Below are 22,224 nucleotides of genomic sequence, written 5' to 3' on the forward strand. Positions count from 1 at the left end.
GGGGGAAAGAAATACAGTAGAAGAAGAATGGGTAGCTTTGAGGGATGAAGTAGTGAAGGCAGTAGAGGATCAAGTAGGTAAAAAGACGAGGGCTGGTAGAAATCCTTGGGTAACAGAAGAAATATTGAATTTAATTGATGAAAGGAGAAAATATAAAAATGCAGTACATGAAGCAGACAAAAAGGAATACAAACATCTCAAAAATGAGATCGTCAGGAAGTGCAAAATGGCTAAGCAGGGATGGCTAGAGCACAAATGTAAGGATGCAGAGGCTTATCTCACTAGGGGTAAGATAGATACTGCCTACAGGAAAATTAAAGAGACCTTTGGAGATAGGAGAACCACTTGCATGAACACCAAGAGCTCAGATGGAAACCCAGTTCTAAGCAAAGAAGGGAAAGCAGAAAGGTGGAAGCAGTATATAGAGGGTCTATACAAGGGCGATGTACTTGAGGACAATATTATGGAAATGGAAGAGGATGTAGATGAAGATGAAATGGGAGATACGATACTGTGTGAAGAGTTTGACAGAGCACTGAAAGACCTGAGTTGAAACAAGGCCCCCGGAATAGACAACATTCCATTGGAACTACTGACGGCCTTGGGAGAGCCAGTCCTGACAAAACTCTACCATCTGGTGAGCAAGATGTATGAAACAGGCGAAATACCCTCAGACTTCAAGAAGAATATAATAATTCCAATCCCAAAGAAAGCAGGTGTTGACAGATGTGAAAATTACCGAACAATCAGTTTAATAAGCCACTGCTGCAAAATACTAACACGAATTCTTTACAGACGAATGGAAAAACTAGTAGAAGGTGACCTCGGGGAAGATCAGTTCGGATTCCGTAGAAATACTGGAACACGTGAGGCAATACTGACCTTACGACTTACCTTAGAAGAAAGATTAAGGAAAGGCAAACCTACGTTTCTAGCATTTGTAGACTTAGAGAAAGCTTTTGACAATGTTGACTGGAATACTCTCTTTCAAATTCTGAAGGTGGCAGGGGTAAAATACAGGGAGCGAAAGGCTATTTACAATTTGTACAGAAACCAGATGGCAGTTATAAGAGTCGAGGCACATGAAAGGGAAGCAGTGGTTGGGAAAGGAGTAAGACAGGGTTGTAGCCTCTCCCCGATGTTATTCAATCTGTATATTGAGCAAGCAGTAAAGGAAACAAAAGAAAAATTCGGAGTAGGTATTAAAATCCATGGAGAAGAAATAAAAACTTTGAGGTTCGCCGATGACATTGTAATTCTGTCAGAGACAGCAAAGGACTTGGAAGAGCAGTTGAATGGAATGGACAGTGTCTTGAAAGGAGGATATAAGATGAACATCAACAAAAGCAAAACGAGGGTAATGGAATGTAGTCGAATTAAGTCGGGTGATGCTGAGGGAATTAGATTAGGAAATGAGACACTTAAAGTAGTGAAGGAGTTTTGCTATTTGGGGAGCAAAATAACTGATGATGGTCGTAGTAGAGAGGATATAAAATGTAGACTGGCAATGGCAAGGAAAGCGTTTCTGAAGAAGAGATATTTGTTAACATCGAGTATAGATTTAAGCGTCAGGAAGTCGTTCCTGAAAGTATTTGTATGGAGTGTAGCCATGAATGGAAGTGAAACATGGACGACAAATAGTTTGGACAAGAAGAGAATAGAAGCTTTCGAAATGTGGTGCTACAGAAGAATGCTGAAGATTAGATGGGTAGATCACATAACTAATGAGGAAGTATTGAATAGGATTGGGGAGAAGAGAAGTTTGTGGCACAACTTGACCAGAAGAAGGGATCGGTTGGTAGGACATGTTCTGAGGCATCAAGGGATCACCAATTTAGTATTGGAGGGCAGCGTGGAGGGTAAAAATCGTAGAGGGAGACCAAGAGATGAATACACTAAGCAGATTCAGAAGGATGTAGGTTGCAGTAGGTACTGGGAGATGAAGCAGCTTGCACAGGATAGAGTAGCATGGAGAGCTGCATCAAACCAGTCTCAGGACTGAAGACCACAACAACAACAACTCTCTTCTCTGTTGTCTCTCTCTTCCTCTGTTCCTCCATGTCTTCATGTGCCACACACAACCCCTTGTGCTTGTGCTAGGGCAAGCTCAGCATTGCCACATTTGCATTTCCTTTCATCATTGCCTCTCCCTTCCAGCCAAATGCCTCTCCCTTCCAGCCATCAGTTGCCCTTCCTCCCCCCCCCCCCCCTTCCACCACCAGTACCACCGCTTCCCACCCTCTCCACTCCTACCTTCTCTCACCCATTCCACCTGACTCAACTTTTCACTGTAGTCAAGGTTCAGCACTAGGACAATATAGGTGTGTGTGTGTGTGTGTGTGTGTGTGTGTGTGTGTGTGTGTGTGTGTGTGTGTGTGTTTTGTGTTAGCCATCTCTGAAGATTGTCTGCAAGCTGAGCAATGTTTCAGTCTTGCATATGCGCCACTCCGTGCCTCAACTGTAAAGAGGGTGTTTACTAACAGTTCTTCCATTATTTTAATCAAATGTAGATAGACAACATTTGTGCTTGTAGAGTTGCAAATGTAGAGAAAGACAAAACATGGAATAGAAATAAATTACAGGTAAGCAAATAAGAGTAAAGTAAATTGTCAGCAAGAGGAGAGATGACTCTAGGTTTCTCAATGATATACTTGACACTAATAGTTGATTTACTTGACATACTTCTGTAGTAAATAAAATCCACAGAATTATGATATATAAATAAGTAATATTATTGATAGATTTGTTGATATAGAGACTATATTTTAAAATCTATCGTAAAAAGGAATTAGAACAGTTACAAAAGTTACATTTTTGCATTTTGAGGAGAAGATGTACTACACATTGAGACTTGAACTGTGTAAAGCTAAGTTCTTTTTACTCACATGCATAGAACTCTCATCGGAAAGGTAAAATCACAAGTACTTGTTGCAGGAATCTTTTTGTACTGTGTATGCCAAGCATATGTTTCAATAGCATTCCACAAGAAATTATTGGAAACATTGACATCTACTATTAATTTCCATGATCATGGCCTTGTCAGATATTTAGGACACTTAGCCTTTGTATTTTAACTGAAGATTTCTTTTATGGTAAATGATTTACCGTATTTACTCGAATCTAAGCCGCACTCGAATCTAAGCCGCACCAGAAAAATGAGACTCGAAATAAAGGGAAAAAAAATTCCCGAATCTAAGCCGCAGCTGAAATTTGAGACTCGAAATTCAAGGGGAGAGAAAAGTTTTAGGCCGCACCTCCAAATCGAAACAAAGTTGGTCCATTGTAATATGAGACACAATTCAGGTCGAATGAATGACGATACAGCTACAGTAGTTTGGTTCGAGACGTAAGCTTAGCAGTTAAGCTTTACCATGAAGCCATTGCTATGCGTCAGGCGCTCCGTCCTTATTTATACGGGTACCCTTCGTTTTTCACGTGCTTCGTCTGGTTTGAATTGATTGCTTATTTTTCTTTGATCTGATAATTGCCGTTCTCTTTGTTATGGGTGTTTTTGTCACTCTAAGCTGAAAATGCATTACTGTACTGTGTCATGCATTGTTTGTCGCATTCCGATAATGAATGTTCACGACCTGTCGCCGCTCGCGGCATGGTTTGCTTTTGTGCGTGCTACCGCCGCTTACAATAAAAAAAAAGAGAGTAATTGTCACAGTAGCGAAACAATGGCAAGAGACTACTATTTGTTGTTATTTACACTGCTGCTTTCTTTGATAATGATCAACAAGAACCAAATAATAAATTGCGTATGACAGAAGATGTTCTGAACGGGAGTTTTGCGAAAATTTTTCTCTGTTTGAAAATCTTTGCAGACGCCTCTTTAGTACATTATTTTCTGCACAGAAATTAGAGTCCCTTGGATTTAAAAATCTAGTCAATCGCTGCGCTTCATTTCTGACTGTATCACTATTAGTTTTAAGAATAATACGAATATGAACATGACATATGTGTATACTTCCGCGTTTGTGTTGTCTCACTCTAGTTTCGTAGTTTATTAGGCAGACAGGATTTAAATGAGATAGCAGCAAACACGAAAGAATACATGGCAAAATGTTTATATTTGTATTATTCTTATGGTGAAGAGAATACTGCATGTGATTCAGAATTCACAAAAGTTCCCATTAGCAACCATCTCTTCTCACAGGTAGAAAAAAAATCAGAACGTAGAATTGGCCATACTGACAAACATCGCAAACGGTCTTGCCAGTCGGATTTTCGTAGTGCATTGAAAAGCTGCTACATTCGAAGATGAACAATACGGAATTTGTATTTACTTCGTTGGATAATGTATGAAAATGCAGTGGTCGAAATTCGGGGCGGAGAAAAAAGCTCGTCTTCCATCTTTTTTTTTTTTTTTTTTTTTTATTTATTTATTTATTTACTGACACAGAGGTTTTGGCGCCAGTATTTATCTTTGTGCCTGTAAAGCATGCCTGTGTAGCGCTACGTATATTCGACGGCAGAAGTTAGTTGTGGCGGCACCTACCAACATATTTCAGAACTTCCGATTACTTTGCACTCGATTCTAAGCCGCAGGCGGTTTTTTGGATTACAAAAACCGGAAAAAAAGTGCGGCTTAGATTCGAGTAAATACGATATTGAGTGATTACTGATGTTATTAGTTTATTAGATGTGTGATAAAAAACTTATAACTACTTTTCCTCATCCGTGCCTTCTCTCTCTGTCCAACCAGTCATGAGCTAGGATCATGAAGTATTGTACTTAACATGAACATCTGTCATAATGGGTCCTAAATTTAATTTGAGAGAAAATTGCAGCCTCAGCTTCTGAACAGTAATTGCATAAAGAGCAAAATAACATGAATCACAAACTATTGTTCTTCGCAACAGAAAAGTAAATTTTCTAATAAAATTATTTCCATACTCCCTTAGCTGAAGATTTTAAACAAGTTCAAAAGGAAGTAGCAGAACTTCTCCGGGGCCGACTGTTGGTGGGTCATGCACTGCGAAATGACTTAAAAGTTTTATATTTGAGTCATCCACGAAGATATACAAGAGACACTCAAAGGTAAGAATTGTTTCTTTTTGCATTTAGATACAAAGTCAAATAATATTAGAAAATTCCGCCTTGGTAGCTAAGTTTTCCATCTGTAACTTGCTATAAATTCCTGTGGCTTAATCACGCATGCAGAGCGCTTATGTGCAAACGTGAGAAAGTGTAGTGTTTGAATGAATGCACCCATATTGATTACAGCTCACAAGCTGAATCATTGCCTTCCATTGTTGGCAGAAATTCAGTGTGCGTAGACGTTATTAACAAAATTTCATTTATCTCTCAACTACCAGTCATTATTATTACTGTACAGTTTTGTAGTTTGACAGAGTGACATGGTTTTACAGCTTTGTTTTTGTAGAGCCCATTGAATGTATATTATCCAGTATGAAGTTAGGTATTTCAATTCTGTCATTGTTTTGGTAAAAGTAACATTATTACTCCTGTGTGTGAAATAGGTTCAAACTATTCAGAGAGTTGGCCAAAACCAAGCGACCAAGTTTGAAGAAGCTTGCAGCAACAGTTCTGAATGTGAATATACAGGAAGGTGAACATAGTTCAGTAAGTATTGTTAATTTAATTGCAAATCGTTTTGAAAAGTGTTGGTGTGTGTAAAATACCCATACATCCAATTTACATTTTGTGTTGGAACACTTTTACCAGAATACCTCATAACTGTTATCAGTAATTATACTTTTATGTTTTTTGAGTATAATTGATGCGAGATACGAAAAAATTAGCTGAATATACATTTACTCAGTATATTTCCCTATTTTTGCTTTACTACATTTTTGTTAGATGAACCTATTTTGCAGCAAAATGCTTGTAGAATTGTTAAGGAAACAATTCTCCAGATGAGCGAGCATTACATGAATGAAAAAGAGCATGTGGCAGTTAGTGGCATAAAACAAGCTGGAGTCAAGAGAGACACCCAAGTTAACAGGACTGTTGTAAAATATAAAGCTTTCAAACTTTTAAAGGTGCTACATTGTTAGGAGTAAAAGATGTATAAGAAACAGAAGAAATAGCAAAGGTATGCATCTGAGGAAGAAAGGACACATTACAGCGAACTTGGTAATTTATGTAGGAAGTGGTAATAAAAATAGATTTAAATATGAAAACTTAAGCATGGAAACTACCAGAAAGAAAGAAATCAGAGGCCTAGCGATGGTTGAAGGAAATACGACAGAAAAATGCTGCACAAAAGTAGAACAAAGACTAAAAAAGATAAGGATGTAATAATTCATCAAAAAGGGAGCGATAATTAAGAGTAAGAAAGCAAATAAGGATATTAAACAAATAACAGTTTAGTACAAGATAGTACCATGTAGTTGCTTGACAGTCAAGTAGGAACTGAAAAACTGCTGGCAATTGGATGTGATCATATGTGCTAGATGACCTAAGTGGATCCATGTCATCAGTGGAAAATAATATATTTTTAAAGTAGATAGTTGGTTTTTGGCATTAGTTCGTACCAAAAGCCTTATGGTGATAGTGTCAGAATTTGGAACAAAACTTAATGTAAACAATAGACATAGTCAAGCTGTTCCAACTAGCCTTTCATGTTGGAGGAGCTGGGTTACAATTCTCATCCACCCATCCAAATATAAGTTGTTCTTAGTTTCTGTAATTCAACCAAGGCCAATTATAGGATGGTTTCTTTGGACAGGACACGACTGATGCCCTTCCCCCGATCCTTGTTCTATGCCTAATAAAGTCAATATCAGTGAAACATTGAAACCTTCAGGCAGCTGCAAAATGTGTGGTAATTCAGTGCTACCTGACTTTCCACAGCTGAGACAAATGCTTGCACTTGTTGCAAAGAAAAAATTCAGTTGAGAATGAACGTACAGTATACTCCTGATTGTTTGTGTGCAGATTACCTGGTTTGCTGAATATTCGTGCCTCTAAAAAAAGGACTTGTGTCGTGCACATGGGGACTGGCAACACAGTTTGCCAGCTGCTAGATACAGTGGCAGACACTAAGCTAGACTGGCAGTGGAAGACGACTGTGCTGAGCCGCGCCTGAACATGTGCAGACGTCGACCGCTGCCACTACTACCCATCCAGTAGACATTGTCACAAATACATGTTGAAAATATCTCAGTTATCATATTTTTTGATTATTTGTGCATTTTTTCTTCCACATTATCCTGAATAACCAGTAGTATACTGCACATGGTGGGTAAAAGTGAACTATATATTTAGCACGACATTGTGAAACCAGTTACAGGTGCACCTGAGCCATGTGGCACTCGTAGTCTGTCTCCCCCGTCTCCAGCAGTCCTTTTCTGCCGATGGCCAGTTAGCAGAATTCTTACCTGCTGCACTTTCGCGTCATTTTGCACCAATATACAGAACATTCAACCAACACAAATAACCACGACCAACACAAGGAAGTGAAATCATATCCATTTTACACAAAAAGTTCAGTTAATAATTGAATAGTTGGGAGCAGTATAATCTGTGTCTCCTGTGGATCAACACAGATGTTCACCAATGGTCATTTATTCCAATTGCTGTGTACCTCTAAACAGCTCACACAAAACCATCAGGACCACAGTATGTGCAAGCAATGACTCCAGACCTCCACAACTCCAGACCACAACACAAGGGGTTGCATGTTGTTTTCCTTCAGGAGATCCAATGTACCTCACTACAGATTGTCTTTTGTTGATGACCATTTGGTTCTCTACTGCAGCTGTGATAGGTAGTCCTTTTACCACTGTTTCCACATATCCTGCTTACACTGCTGCATGAACTGCCATCCTGACAAACTGGATGATGGCTCTGAAAGCAAGCCTGGCTCTAGGACTTTTGTCAGGGTATAACACTACTAGTTATTACTACAAAAGTAAGTCCCCTATAATGTTACTCTGTAGACAGGAATTAAAGTTAACTATGAGCTTGTACTAATTTGAAGGAATGGGCCCACGTTTTGTTCCTGAAAGATTATATTTTGAAAGGGGGCGGTAATATTTAACTGAAATTAAACCAATGTTCTTCATGTTGTAAAATAAAACTTTATTCACGTAAATAAAAAACGGTTGCCAGCCTAAGAAAGCAAAGTAATTCCAAGTAAATACACCGTTCAGCAACACAACTATGAGATTTTATATGGGACTGAAGTCTGTTTTGTAAATTCAATGTGAAACAGCAGCACATTCTAGCAAATAGTGGTAAGGTGGCTAGTCATAAGCAGCACGGATAGAAGCTTAAAATGTTTTGGCAGCAAAGTATCTTCCAGTAAAGTGCATCATCCATACCAAAGCAAGAAAGAAAGTGTTCCATATGCAGGACCACTTAATAAGGGAGGCGCACAGCTAAATTGGATGTGAGGTGGCTTAAATGCTTTGCTATTAAAAGACAGTAATATAAAAATGGCTATCAAACTATTGTGTTAACATGGATACTATTGGTTTTCAAGTGGAACATATGAGTGTTTGCATTAGACAGAATGTAAGTGATGGGTGGGGACCCTGAATCTGTTATAGTCTGAATGAGCTGTAGCCAGTTATATTTACAAGACTACAAATGTATCTAGAATAATTACTACATTTCCTAAATACTTCTGTTGTGAGAATTACTGGCTGAATCTTAAGTGAGAGACCCAGAAACTGTTTTGCCCATTGAGTTGGTTTAAGGCTGTTACTTCAAGCAAGATTCACTAAGGATACCTAAATAAATATTGTTATATGATTAAAAGCACTGTTACAAACCTGAAAAAGCAAATAACAATTGTGTAGGCCTTTAAACTGTGATGGTGTATAATTGCTTCTTATAATCACAATACTTTTCTGTTACTTTTAAAACTGAGCAAAGGTTATAATAAGAATGAAGATTAAGTAATATAATCATGACTTTTTCTTTGCACTCATTCCTGTGGAAGACTCTTAACTGTTCACATTACTGATCATGTGGAACACACTGTACAGAAGACTAACTGAACACCAGAGAAAATTATTATTCCACAAAAGTGAATAAACACTTTTGAAACAGTAAAGATTCTGTATCCCATTAGAATTCGGCTACTTGGAATTATTTTAGCACTAGGAATAGGAACCTGTCCAGGAAAAAATGACTGAGGAGAAATAAGTGTTCTTGACATGAGTTGGAAATAGAGCAATTATTATTTGAACATTAAGCAAATCACTGGTCCTCACTGGTCCATACAAAAGTGTATAATACTAAACTTTACTTGTTCTGAAGGTTGTGTGTGGTGATCTTCAGTGCAAGTATGAATTCGTCATACAAGATCATGGGTGTTAATGTAAAATTGTTCTGTAAATGTTCTTTTTGGTACCAGAATTTCATGATTCAGAGCAAAATGATAAATCCCATGATCCATAGATACATCCATATCCGAGACATAATTAATCTAATCTTGTTGCTGTCCTTGCCCCCTTCAGAACTCAGTATGTTAACTGTTGAATGCTGGCTGCCGGCTGTATGTGCCACAAAGTCTTCTTCTGTACTTCATGCCAAACCACCTTTTAGTTTCCCACCTACAGTTTTTCATTCAGAGGAACTTCCCTCCAGGTTTTACATCTGTACAAACCTATGTGCCCTATGCGTGAACCAATTTTATGCTCACTATTTTAATACATTGGCATTATAAAAAACATAGTGTGGCCTGCTGTGCTACAAAAATGCGTGAACAGACCAGAGCTGCTAACAATGTTAGGTATCCTCTGGCGTGCACTCTTATCGATAGGAAAATTCTGGTAACGTGTGGCGCACAAGGGCATGGGTCAATAAAAAGCAACAGCAGTGTGAGCTGAGCTAAGGTACTGTGGAGACAATTATTCAGAAGTCCAGTTCTGCAAGCTGCAGACCACATGGGTTGATCCCATATCAACTCATACGGAAGTTTTATGCTCTCAGTTTGTTTTCACTTTCGTATTGTTGCATGCGGAAAGAGCACGGTGCACCGTGATCCCGAAGTAAGTTCGCTTTGTTCCACACAAGCGTCAGTTGTTCTCCCGTGGTCACGTTATCAGACGATGCACTCGTCACTGAGGAGTGTATACACACCAGGATCAGCGTTTGTGTGGAACTACAGTGCAATGCCATAGCTGCAGTTGACAGATATCACAATCAAATTTCATTCTAAAACAATGGAAACTCCAGGTTGGAATATCAACAATATAAGGGAAAGATAGAGTGCTACTCAACATGAAGATGACATGTTGAGTTGCAGACAGGGACAACGAAAATGCACTTATACATTAGCGTTTGGCCTAAGGCTTCATCAGAAAAGGAAATACACATACATTCATTCACACAAACAAGCATACCTCACACACATGACTGCCATCTCTGGCAGCTCAGACTATAGTGCAACTGTCATGTAGAATAGAAGCAATAGTCTGGATGAGGGCGGGAAGGGGTAGGAATAGTAGGGTGTAGGTGGGGGAGAGAACAGCGCTGTCTGGCAGAGCGTGCAGGGACTAAACTGCCAATAGGCGCAACATTGGAAGGCTGCAGGGAAAGGGGATGGGGAGGAGAAATGGGGAGCGAAAAAGGAATGGAGTGAGGATCCTAAGTGAAGCAGCCATTGAAATCAAGCATGTTATGTTTAGCTGCATGCTGTGCCACATGATAGTGTTTTGCTCTTGGCCACAGTTTGGAGGTGGCCGTTCATCCTGGTGGAGAGCTAATTGGTAGTCATACCAATATAAAAATCTATGCAGGATATGTTGGCCAAGATACCCTATCTTCATTCTTTTACAACCTCAACACCTTCTCTCCCATACGCTTCAACTGGTCCTTCTCATCCCAATGTGCCACCTTTGTGGGCGTTGATCACCTCCTCTCTGATGGCTCCGTCCACACATCTGACCACATTAAACCTTTCCTCACCAAAAAAACCCTCCCATACGGCTTGGCCTCCCGGGATGGGATATTTGCAGTGACAAGCACTCCCTTGCCAAGTATGCTGAGGGTCTCACCATGGCCTTCACAGACAGGCTCTATCGTCCATAGCTAGTCCACAGACAGATCTCTAGTGCCATTTTTTCTCACACCCTCTATCCTCCCACCACCCCCAACAACCAATTACGAAGGAGTGCCCCGTTTGTCATCCAGTACTGCCCTGGACTGGAACAACTGAACCACATCCTTTGCCAGAGCTTTGATTATCTATCATCATGCTCTGAAATAAGGGACATTCTACTCAAGATCCTTCCTACCCCTCCTAAAGTGCTGTTCCATCACCTGCCCAACCTCCACAATGTCCTAGTCCATTCCTATGCCACTCCCAATCCCATACCTTTGCTATAGGGATCATATCCCTGTGGAAGACCTAGATGCAAGACATGCCCAATCCACTCAACCAGCACATCCTATTCTAGATCTGTCATAGGATTATCCTACCCCATCAGAGGCCAGGCCACCTGTGAAAGCATCCATTTCATGTACCAGCCCTGCTGCAATCATTACACAGCTTTTTATGTTGGTATAACTTCCAACCAGCTGTTCACCAGGATGAGTGGCCACTGCCAAATTGTGGCCTAGAGCAAAGTAGACCTTCCTGTGGCACAACATGCAGCTGGACATAAAATACTTGATTTCAATGGATGCTTCACTACCTGACCCATCTGAATCCTCTCCTCCACCAACACTTCTCTGAACTACGCAGATGTTTTCCTAGCCTCAATCTGCGATAACCTAATGTCCCCATGCCGTCCACCCAACAGTTTCCACCCCCTTTGTCCTATCACCTCCTACCCATTCTCCTCTCCCACCCTCCTTTTGTGCCGCTGTCTGCCTGCCCATCTTTCCCCTTCCTCATTCCTCTCCTTTTTCACTACCCATTTCTCCCCTCCCCCTTCCCCACCTCCATGCCCCACAACCTTCTGATACTGTGTCTATGGGCAGTCTAGTTCCTGCACACTCTGCTTGACAGCACTCTTCTCTCCACCTACTCATCCCCTGCTACCCCTTTCCTGGCCTCTCCAGATTGCTGTTTCCATTTTACGTGATAGTTTCATTCTGGTCGGAACGTGTGTGTGTGTGTGTGTGTGTGTATGGTATGCTTGCTTGTATGAATGAATGTGTGTGTATGCTTCCTTTCCTGATGAAGGCTTAGGCCAATAGCTAACATGTACGTGTCTTTTCATTGTGCCTGTCTGCTACTCAACACAACTTTTCCTTGTCCAGAAAGAAATGAAGTGGGATAAGTTTGCTTTCTTTGGGGATCGTTTGACATGTAGTAGTTCTTCAGTCTCCTTGTACTTAATGTGCTGTTGCACTATATGAATTGCTGCCCTTGATGCTATATTAAATTCTCCTGTGGTCAAGATTTCTTGGTGCCTCTTGGTGGGTGGCTGTTTGAGATTGTACACTTCAGTACATACACCGGTTTTTTTTTTCCAATTTTGAGTGTGAAGAATAATGTTGGGCTATTTCATTCACAGTGCAGGTAGTAGTGAATAAGCGAACATGTTTATTATGTGTCTCTGGTATGTCAGCTAATTCATCTGCATAATTCATGGTGCTTTAGGTCTCCTGAAGTGACTGGACCTGTCCACCATAGCTTACTTTCTCCAAGACGAGATGTCATTGAGGCAAGTGTTTGTTGATGTTTTTTCTGTGGCATTAATCACTACATGAAGTCTATTAGTACAGCTTGCATCTTTAAGCAGCGGATGCTTTGGCATGTAATTTGAGCAGGTTTCTCTCTCTCTCTCTCTCTGGTCATCAATTCCATATGATTCAAATCTTCATATTCTCTCATAAAGCTTATACATTGTGCCTTAAACAGAATTAATTTCTTCTTGTTACCTGAACTGTTTGATCTGAAATTTAAGTTTCGTATTGCATGCGAGGCGTGACAATACCCTTTGCACATTGGGCTTGATTGAATGGAGGTATCATGTCTGACACAATGCATCTTAATTATATGTCCTGCAAATTTGCATGGTTCTCCCTCTTCACTTAACAAGTTTTTAATGTGTGAAAAACGAACAATCCTCGAAGCAGAAGGTCAGTCTCACCAGGCTGTTGACTGATAGCTCTGCTACAGTTATGTACTTTGTAAATTACCAGATGGTGACATCAAAGGATGTTATTGGGAGTAGCCTTGTTGTATGTGGCATTAGTTCACCTACAGTATGTGTACAGTTGTCAGCAACCCTTGAGGAAAGGCACACCTGGTAAACATGCAATGATTCTGTAGCTTGAACATCACCGATACTATTTATTGGCATCAGATGCCAGCTGAACTGTAGTCCCAGCCGATCTGCTAATTTGGTATATATGAAGTTCATTTGTGAGGCACCATCAAGAAATGCTCTGCATTGGTACATCTTCGCATTTTTTCCAGTGATGTTTACAGGAGAAGTTGTCAATAGTACTTCTGCAGGCTGATGGTTTTATTTCACTGTCCAATATGTTGTTGTGTTGTTGTTGTGGTCTTCAGTCCTGAGACTGGTTTGATGCAGCTCTCCATGCTACTCTATCTTGTGCAAGCTTTTTCATCTCCCAGTACCTACTGCAACCTACATCCTTCTGAATCTGCTTAGTGTATTCATCTCTTGGTCTCCCTCTATGATTTTTACCCTCCACACTGCCCTCCAATACTAAACTGGTGATCCCTTGATGCCTCAGAACATGTCCTACCAACCGATCCCTTCTTCTAGTCAAGTTGTGCCACAAACTTCTCTTCTCCCCAATCCTATTCAATACTTCCTCATTACTTATGTGATCTACCCATCTAATCTTCAGCATTCTTCTGTAGTACCACATTTCGAAAGCTTCTATTCTGTTCTTGTCTAAACTAGTTATCGTCCGTGTTTCACTTCCATACATGGCCACGCTCCATACAAATACTTTCAGAAACGACTTCCTGACACTTAAATCAATACTCAATGTTAACAAATTTCTCTTCTTCAGGAACGCTTTCCTTGCCGTTGCCAGTCTACATTTTATATCCTCTCTACTTCAACCATCATCAGTTATTTTGCTCCCCAAATAGCAAAACTCCTTTACTAGTTTAAGTGTCTCATTTCCTAATCTAATTCCCTCAGCATCACCCGACTTAATTCGACTACATTCCATTATCCTCGTTTTGCTTTTGTTAATGTTGATCTTATATCCTCCTTTCAAGACACTATCCATTCCGTTCAACTGCTCTTCCAAGTCCTTTGCTGTCTCTGACAGAATTACAATGTCATCGGCAAACCTCAACATTTTTATTTCTTCTCCATGGAATTTAATACCTACTCCGAATTTTTCTTTTGTTTCCTTTACTGCTTGCTCAATATACAGATTGAATAACATCGGGGACAGGCTGCAACCCTGTCTCACTCCGCTGTTTTCCTTTCATGCCCCTCGACTCTTACAACTTCCATCTGCTTTCTGTACAAATTGTAAATAGCCGTTCGTTCCCTGTATTTTACCCCTGTCACCTTTAGAATTTAAAGGAGAGTATTCCAGTCAACATTGTCAAAAGCTTTCTCTAAGTCTACAAATGCTAGGAACGTAGGTTTGCCTTTCCTTAATCTAGCTTCTGAGATAAGTCATAGGGTCAGTATTGCCTCACGTGTTCCAATATTTATACGGAATCCAAACTGATCTTCCCCGAGGTCGGCTTCTACTAGTTTTTCCATTCGTCTGTAAAGAATTCGTGTTAGTATTTTGCAGCCATCACTTATTAAACTGATAGTTCGGTAATTTTCACATCTGTCAACACCTGCTTTCTTTGGGATTGGAATTATTATATTCTTCTTGAAGTCTGAGGGTATTTCGCCTGTCTCATACATCTTGCTCACCAGATGGTAGAGTTTTGTCAGGACTGGCTCTCCCAAGGCTGTCAGTAGTTCTAATGGAATGTTGTCTACTCCCGGAGCTTTGTTGCGACTCAGGTCTTTCAGCGCTCTGTCAAACTCTTCACGCAGTATCATATCTCCCATTTCATCTTCATCTACATCCTCTTCCATTTCCATAATATTGTCCTCAAGAACATCGCCCTTTTATAGACCCTCTATATACTCCTTCCACCTTTCTGCTTTCCCTTCTTTGCTTACATACATAATATTGGCAATAAGGTCATGTGCCAATCTTAACAATGTTCCTCCATAAATGACTATCTTGTGCACTTTGGCTCCAGTTCTCGTGGACCCCCGTTGCTGAAAGTCATTCTGTAGTTCGTACTCGTTGCTCTTCCAATTAGACAAGTTCCATCAGGTTTTCCCATAAGCACATCTCTAGCTCAGCATGTTTGTGGGCTCCTAGCAATGTGCCCTGCCAGACTGATTCCCCACATTTTAATTTTCTGCACAGTGTTTGGTTGTTTCATTAGGTCATACAGTTCTTGGTTCCATCTACGTCGCAATGTGTTCTCTTCGCAGATTGGTCGGAAGGTCTTTCTCATGATTTTCTCTTCAAAGATCAGCAGGTGCTCTTCATCTTTTTTGTGGTGCTTAACATTTCTGTCCTATATAACAACAGCAATACTATCAATGCATTGTAGGCTTTAAGTTTGATCTTAACAGACATATTTTTGATAACATTATCTGCTTCAGACTGAAATAAGTTTTAGACCCATTTTCAGTGCCTTGAGTAATTTCTTGTTTAGGTTATTATGCCTGTTGAACCACGTGCCAAGGTAATTAAAATTTTCCACTCTGGTTATATTCCATATTCTAACCTGCAATGAGGGCATTAATTGGGGCTTCTCTGTATACTTCAATCCTTTCAGTCTTCTCCATATTAATCCTGTCCAATGTCAGTGGCATTCTCTGCCAAGTTCTCTGTTGTTTCTGTCATATCTTCCTGTGACTGCTGTGGCTGTAGTGTCATCAGCATATTCCAATAGCTATGTTCTTACATTGTACCATCTCATATCATTCCACGAATTACTTTCTCCAGGACCAAATTAAAAAGCAATGGCGAAATGGCTGACCTGGCATTTCACCTTGGCTTTTGTCTTTGCTGTACACAACTTCACCAATTAACTTCCTTGGTATGCCAAACCCCCTCATTGTATAGTGTCATATGCCTTTGAGAAATAAACAAATGGTTTCAGGAACCGATAGTTGAATTCCTAGCACTTCTCCCAGATTTGTCTCATTGTGAAAATTTGATCCATGATTGACCTTCCTCCCCGAAAACCTGCCTCATACTCTCAAACATTATCTTCAGCTTTTGAAGAATTATTAATGATAAAACTTTGTATGGTACACTTAGTAGAGAAATACTTCTACAGTTCTTTTTCTGCAGTGGGATAATGGTACTTGACTTCCACTCTTTTGGGATCACCTTTCTCCAGACTTCACTTACATCTCTCTTTCTGAAGTGGTCCACCTCTTGCCTTCAACATCTCTGCCATTATCCTATCTTCTCCTGGAGACTTTTGTTCTTTAGCTTTTTAATTGCTCTATCTACTTCCTGTTGAGTTACTTCAATTTCTTTTTCCTCTACACCTTCTGTAGTATGTTGTTGTTTTGGTCAATACTTGTTTCCTGCCTTCTGTTGCCACTATACCTTGGCTTTTAGCATGTTGTGCCACTTGTTACAAATGCAGCAACTGTCCGCACAGCCCTCCTTTTTGGTTATGGTCTGTGCCAAGACAGTTGAAACAAAGCTTTTGTCCGTTAACAAAGCCTGTTCTGCTTGCAGTATTGTTCACTTTTAGCCATCTCTTTCAGACGAAGAAATGCCATGTTCACTGTCTTAGGTTCCCATTGTTTCCTCAGATTCACACTGATGTGATCCAGCAATATGTGTGACAATAATACCTCTTGCATTATAGTGCCAACCTGCATGACCTCAGTTGCTTTCAAATTTCTCATTAGCTGGTTGATTGATTTCAGTAGGCCTGTAGCAGATTCGGTTTTGATGTTGGGCAGATTCAGAATTTCTATCGCATGTAAATCAACAACGAACTTTGGATCGTTATATCTGTGAACAGTGAAATCTCGTGCAGTCTTAAAGTTACTTTCTGTACTCTCTAAGTTTTCAGTCAGCTTAAGAGGTTCACAAGACAAACAATAGTACCACTGGACATCGTTAATGCCTCATTGCTAACAACAACAGTCTTACAGGTATGATCAGGAAAAAATTGCATGATTTCTGTAACAGTGCCATTGAACTTTAGCATTGAAATTGCTGGGAGCTTTATTTCATGTTTACTACATAAAATGAGAAAATGAGTTTAGATGTCATTTATTGATCTGTACTTGTATTTGGCAGTAACTGCTTTACTCTAATACTGTTGAGATTGGAGCCTTCCTTAAAACTGGCAACAAATGTGAAGCTTCTGATCACGTATGACTTGATCTCTCCTTTTTTCTTAACTAAACTCTGTTTTTCAATAGGTTCCATGGGTTAGGATGTTAGAACATAAGGTAATAGATTAAGGAAGTAGAGCGAGATTACTTACAGAGCAGGATGACGATACCCGTGATGCACAGACTGTGTTGCAGCTGCTGGTGGGGTTGGCAAAAGCTGGCACTGGTCATTGGTGCCATGTTGTTGAAAACGCCAGGCTGAGTTACGATGTTTACTGTCTTGCAATGGTCTTCACAACATGATTCCTCACGGTTGATGTGTGGGAGAAACTATTAATGTTTGATAATCTCAGATAATTGTACACAAAGCCACAGTCACTGATTACTTGTAATTTGCATTATGTACAACTCAAAACACACTATGTTTGTGCCAGACCGCATTTCAATTATTTTATCTGTGCCTGGGGAAGCAAACCTTAATCTTTTATCCTTCCTTCACAGGTTGCCCTTTTCTAAGCCAAGTATGTTGGACTGCTTGCATAATGTTGTTGTACAACAGCAGACAATTGCGTTTGGATCTTTTAGATCCCTGTACTGTGCCCCTTGCTGAACAGCTACAGCCCTCCACAAATGCTAACTTTTAGAGAATTGTTGTTCCTTGGTCACAAACATTGCTTTCCATTCCTCACGCTATCATCAAACACTTGTTTTTTTTAATATGTTCTTTTATCCAGTTAAGTGGGCCTTAAAAACTAAATGAGGATGAAATTTTACTGTTTTGTGTTATGCTTATTTGTTTCTGCCTGTGTCTTCTTCCACTTGGTAAATTAGTTGAAGAACAACTATTGGGATGGGAATGGGAAATGAGCTGCCAGAACATTGAAACACTGGTAAAAGTTCTATTGATGTGATAAATAACTGTTTTTCAGTTTCGTGAATTATATGAAGTTTTATTGATAAAAACAAAATAAACTTGTTTATTTTCAGGTAGAAGATGCAAGAGTTGCAATGCAGCTGTATATGATCTACCGGAAGGAATGGGAAAAGCTGTTCAAAAAGTCAAGAAGAAAACGTGCTTCTAAAGACATAACTGTTTCTTCTGAATAATACCTGAAAATAAATTTATTTTTGTAAATGGTGTTTTTTTTCTTATATCCTTAATAATGGGTCCCTATTGTTCCAAAGGGAACATTCAACTTTTAAATGTAGTCTACATAATTATGAACCATCTGTTGCATGAAAAATAATAATCTCTGTAATGTGTAGTAGGATTTTGTCATAATGTAACTACTCTATGTTGCAACATCAGTACAATTTTGATTCAACAATCCCTTATCTCTCACCTTATCTCTCAGAATACAGTAAAAAGTAAGAATCCCAGTTTGTATTACTGAAATTGATCTAAAGTCTGGAAGCAAAGTACTGTATCAAGGCCAGGAAGGTTCCTGTTTACAATGTTAGTAGCTTTGAGAGTTACATTTTTTTCCTGAACTTAGTGACACTGACAACTAACGAACTGAAGTCTGTAGACTGTCAGTTAATGATTGGAGTCCGTAAGAAGTTTATAATTCTTAAAATATGCATTTATAAGCAGTACTCAGTGAACATGACATTCATAATATTTAAATTTTCTGTTACATAGTGTCGTTCATGCATTTCACAAATGGTGATAACTCCTCCAGATTTATTCATCTTTAGTTAGCCAGTTGTTACAAGACACCATTTACATATAGTGTGGATATATATATATATATATATATATATATTTTTTTTTTTCCAGTCAGTACATATTACTAATGCTTTCGGTGTGATAATAAGTGGCACATTTATAAAAAGTCTCATATTTAACTCATAATTATAATATAGAATTCTAGGTAGAGTACACACTTCAAAATGAGTAAAAATCAACTCTTCATTATGAGATTAGGTGTTGAGCAATAGGTAGTCACATGAACCAGAAGTTGTAGATTGTTGCTCAGTTTTCAAGCCTATATTCTTCTTTTCCCTAGAGTTTAGCTTTTTCTTTCACAAATAATTTCGTAATAAATAATAATTTAAAAAATGCTGCAGCCCTAGCTACTCTGTTTGCTAGCATTTATCTTATTGTACGGAGTGTGCTGTTTTTATGATATGTAAAAGCCATACTTGTACTGCCTTATCTATCAGATGAAGCCACCTGGTAGAATTCTGCACAGAGTGCCACCATGTATGTATGACGTGTCAGTGGTCCATAATCAAGTTAAAGAGAATGCAGCGTCTGTAACCTTTCTAAGGAACACTGTTTGCTGCCCCTGCTTTAAGCAGCCTATCACACGGCTGAATACACCATCTCTCGACTTGTTTCTAAAGAACAGCATTCTAAAAATTTGACATCAGCTGACACAGGAACAGTAACCAAAATATAAACATAACACATGAATAATTCTGTGCTTCACCCAACCACAGTGCTAACATGATGGACATAAGACAAAACATTAAGAAGTTTAGAAACAGGAAATATTCCTATAGTGCCATCACAAGCTGGACTGGACAGACAGTATTATGAACACAACTCCCAAGAACTTTCATTTGACCTCACAGCTGAGCGTCACTATGGAACCACATTACTAGCAAGAAATTTACCATATTTACTTGAATCTAAGCCGCACTTTTTTTCTAGTTTTTGTAATCCAAAAAACCGCCTGCGGCTTAGAATCGAGTGTGAAGTAAGTGGAAGTTCTGAAAAATGTTGGTAGGTGCCACCACAACTAACTTCTGCCGTTGAATATATGTAGCACTACACAGGCATGCTTTGCAGGCACAAAGATAAATACTGGCGCCAAAACCTCTGCATCAGTAAATAAATTTAAAAAAAGGTGGAAGACAAGCTTTTTTTCTCCGCCCCGAGTTTCGACCACTGCATTTTCATATATTATCCAACAAAGTAAATACAAATTCCGTATTGTTCATCTTCGAATGTAGCAGCGTTTCAATGTTCTACGAAAATCCGACTGGCAAAACTGTTTGGGATATTTGTCAATATGGCCAACTCTACGTTCTGAATTTTTCCCTACCTGTGAGAAGAGATGGTTGGTAATAGGAACTTTTATGAATTGTGAGTCACATGCAGTATTCTCTTCACCAAAAGAATAATACGAATATAAACATTTTGCCATGTATTCTTTCGTGTGTGCTGCTATCTCATTTAAATCCTGTCTGCCTAATAAACTACAAAACTAGAGTGAGACAACAGCAAACGCGGAAGAATATACATATCATGTCATGTTTATATTCGTATTATTCTTGCGCCTAATAGTGATACAGTCAGAAATGAAGCACGGCAATTGACTAGATTTTTAAATCTGAGATGACTCTAATTTCTGTGCAGAAAGTAATGTACTAAAGAGGCGTCTGCAAAGATTTTCAAATGGAGAAAAATTATCGCTAGACTCTTGTTCAGAACATCTTCTATCATACGCAGTCTCTTATTTGGTTCTTGTTGATCATTATCGAAGAAAGCAGCAGTGTAAGTAACAACAAATAGCAGTCTCTTGCCATTGTTTCGCTAATGAGACGATTCCTCTTCTTCTTCTTCCTTTTTTTAAATTGTAAGCGGCAGTAGTGTGCACTAAAGCAAGCCATGCCGCGAGCAGCGAAAGGTCATAAACACACATTATCAGAATGCATGACACAGTACAGTACAGCATTTTCAGCTTAGGGTGACGTAAACATCTATAACAAAGAGAACGGCACTTGTCAGATCAAAGAAAAATAAGCAATCAATTCAAACTAGACGAAGCATGTGAAAAAGGAAGGGTACCCGTATAAATACGGATGGAGCGCTTGACGCATAGCAATGGCTACCTGCCAAAGCTTAACTGATAAGCTTATGACTCGAACCAAACTACTATAGAAATTGTGTCTCATATTACAATGGCCCAACTTTGTTTCGATTTGGAGGTGCGGCCTAAAACTTTCTCTTCCCCGAATTTCGAGTCTCAAATTTCAGGTGCGGCTTAGATTCGAGTGTGGCTTAGATTCGAGTAAATACAGTAAATTGGCAACCAAATGACCACCACCGGTATTGACATTTATTATGTACTGCCCACACATTTGCAATCAGAAGATAATATTTGTTAAACATCATCAGTGAAATTTGGCTTATGAATTCTCCCCCAACACTGAGGGTCACACAAATCAATGTGCCCCTGATGACAGTGAAAGAAGCCCCTTACCTCCTGATCTGAAAGGTCAAATTTACTATGTGCAGAGTAAAACTCATGTTAAAACATGACTGGAGGGGTGCCAGAAACACTACTACTAATTGTGTAGCACCCAAAAAGCTTCAGAAAAGAAAGGGGGGCTTATAAATATGCAACATTAACAACTATACTTAATTCATCATAGGAATAAACCTGTTGTAAACAAATGCAAGCATGATGATTGGTCAGCAGCCATAACTCTCATCCATTGGTGTTCTGCTCTTGGTATTAGGTCCAACTTATGTATTAGATACCTTATTAATACACTATGTGATCAAAAGTATCCGGACACCTGGCTGAAAATGACTTACAAGTTCGTCTTGCCCTCCATCGGTAATGCTGGAATTCAATATGGTGTTGATCCACCCTTAGCCTTGGTGGCAGCTTCCACTCTCAAAGGATTGGTTCAGTCAGGTGCTGGAAGGTTTCTTGGGGAAAGGCTGCCCATTCTTCAGAGTGCTGCACTGAGGAGAGGTATACATGTCGGTCGCTGAGGCCTGGCATGAAGTCGGCGCTCCAAAACATCCCAAAGGTGGTCTGTGGGATTCAGGTCAGGACTCTGTGCAGGCCAGTCCATTACAGGGATGTTATTGTCGTGTAACCACTCCGCGACAGGCCGTGCACTATGAACAGATGCTCGATCGTGTTGAAAGATGCGGTCGCTATCCCTGAATTGCTCTTCAACAGTGGGAAGCAAGAAGGTGCTTAAAACATAAAAGGAG

General features: G+C 39.6%; 1 protein-coding gene across 1 annotated transcript in view; it reads left to right on the top strand.

The window, feature by feature from the left end:
- The window catches only part of LOC126188232 (uncharacterized), a 67,849-nt gene extending 49,459 nt beyond the window's left edge, over positions 1–18,390 (top strand). Inside the window, exons 5-7 of the mRNA XM_049929784.1 lie at positions 4,908–5,043; positions 5,487–5,589; positions 18,249–18,390. Coding sequence (XP_049785741.1) covers positions 4,908–5,043; positions 5,487–5,589; positions 18,249–18,368 — 359 coding nt within the window. The 3' untranslated portion in view covers positions 18,369–18,390. The remainder of the gene's footprint in view (positions 1–4,907; positions 5,044–5,486; positions 5,590–18,248) is intronic.
- Positions 18,391–22,224: the final 3,834 nt, after the last annotated feature.

This window comes from Schistocerca cancellata, chromosome 5 (assembly GCF_023864275.1).
Source record: "Schistocerca cancellata isolate TAMUIC-IGC-003103 chromosome 5, iqSchCanc2.1, whole genome shotgun sequence".
Taxonomy (NCBI): Eukaryota; Metazoa; Arthropoda; class Insecta; order Orthoptera; family Acrididae; genus Schistocerca; species Schistocerca cancellata.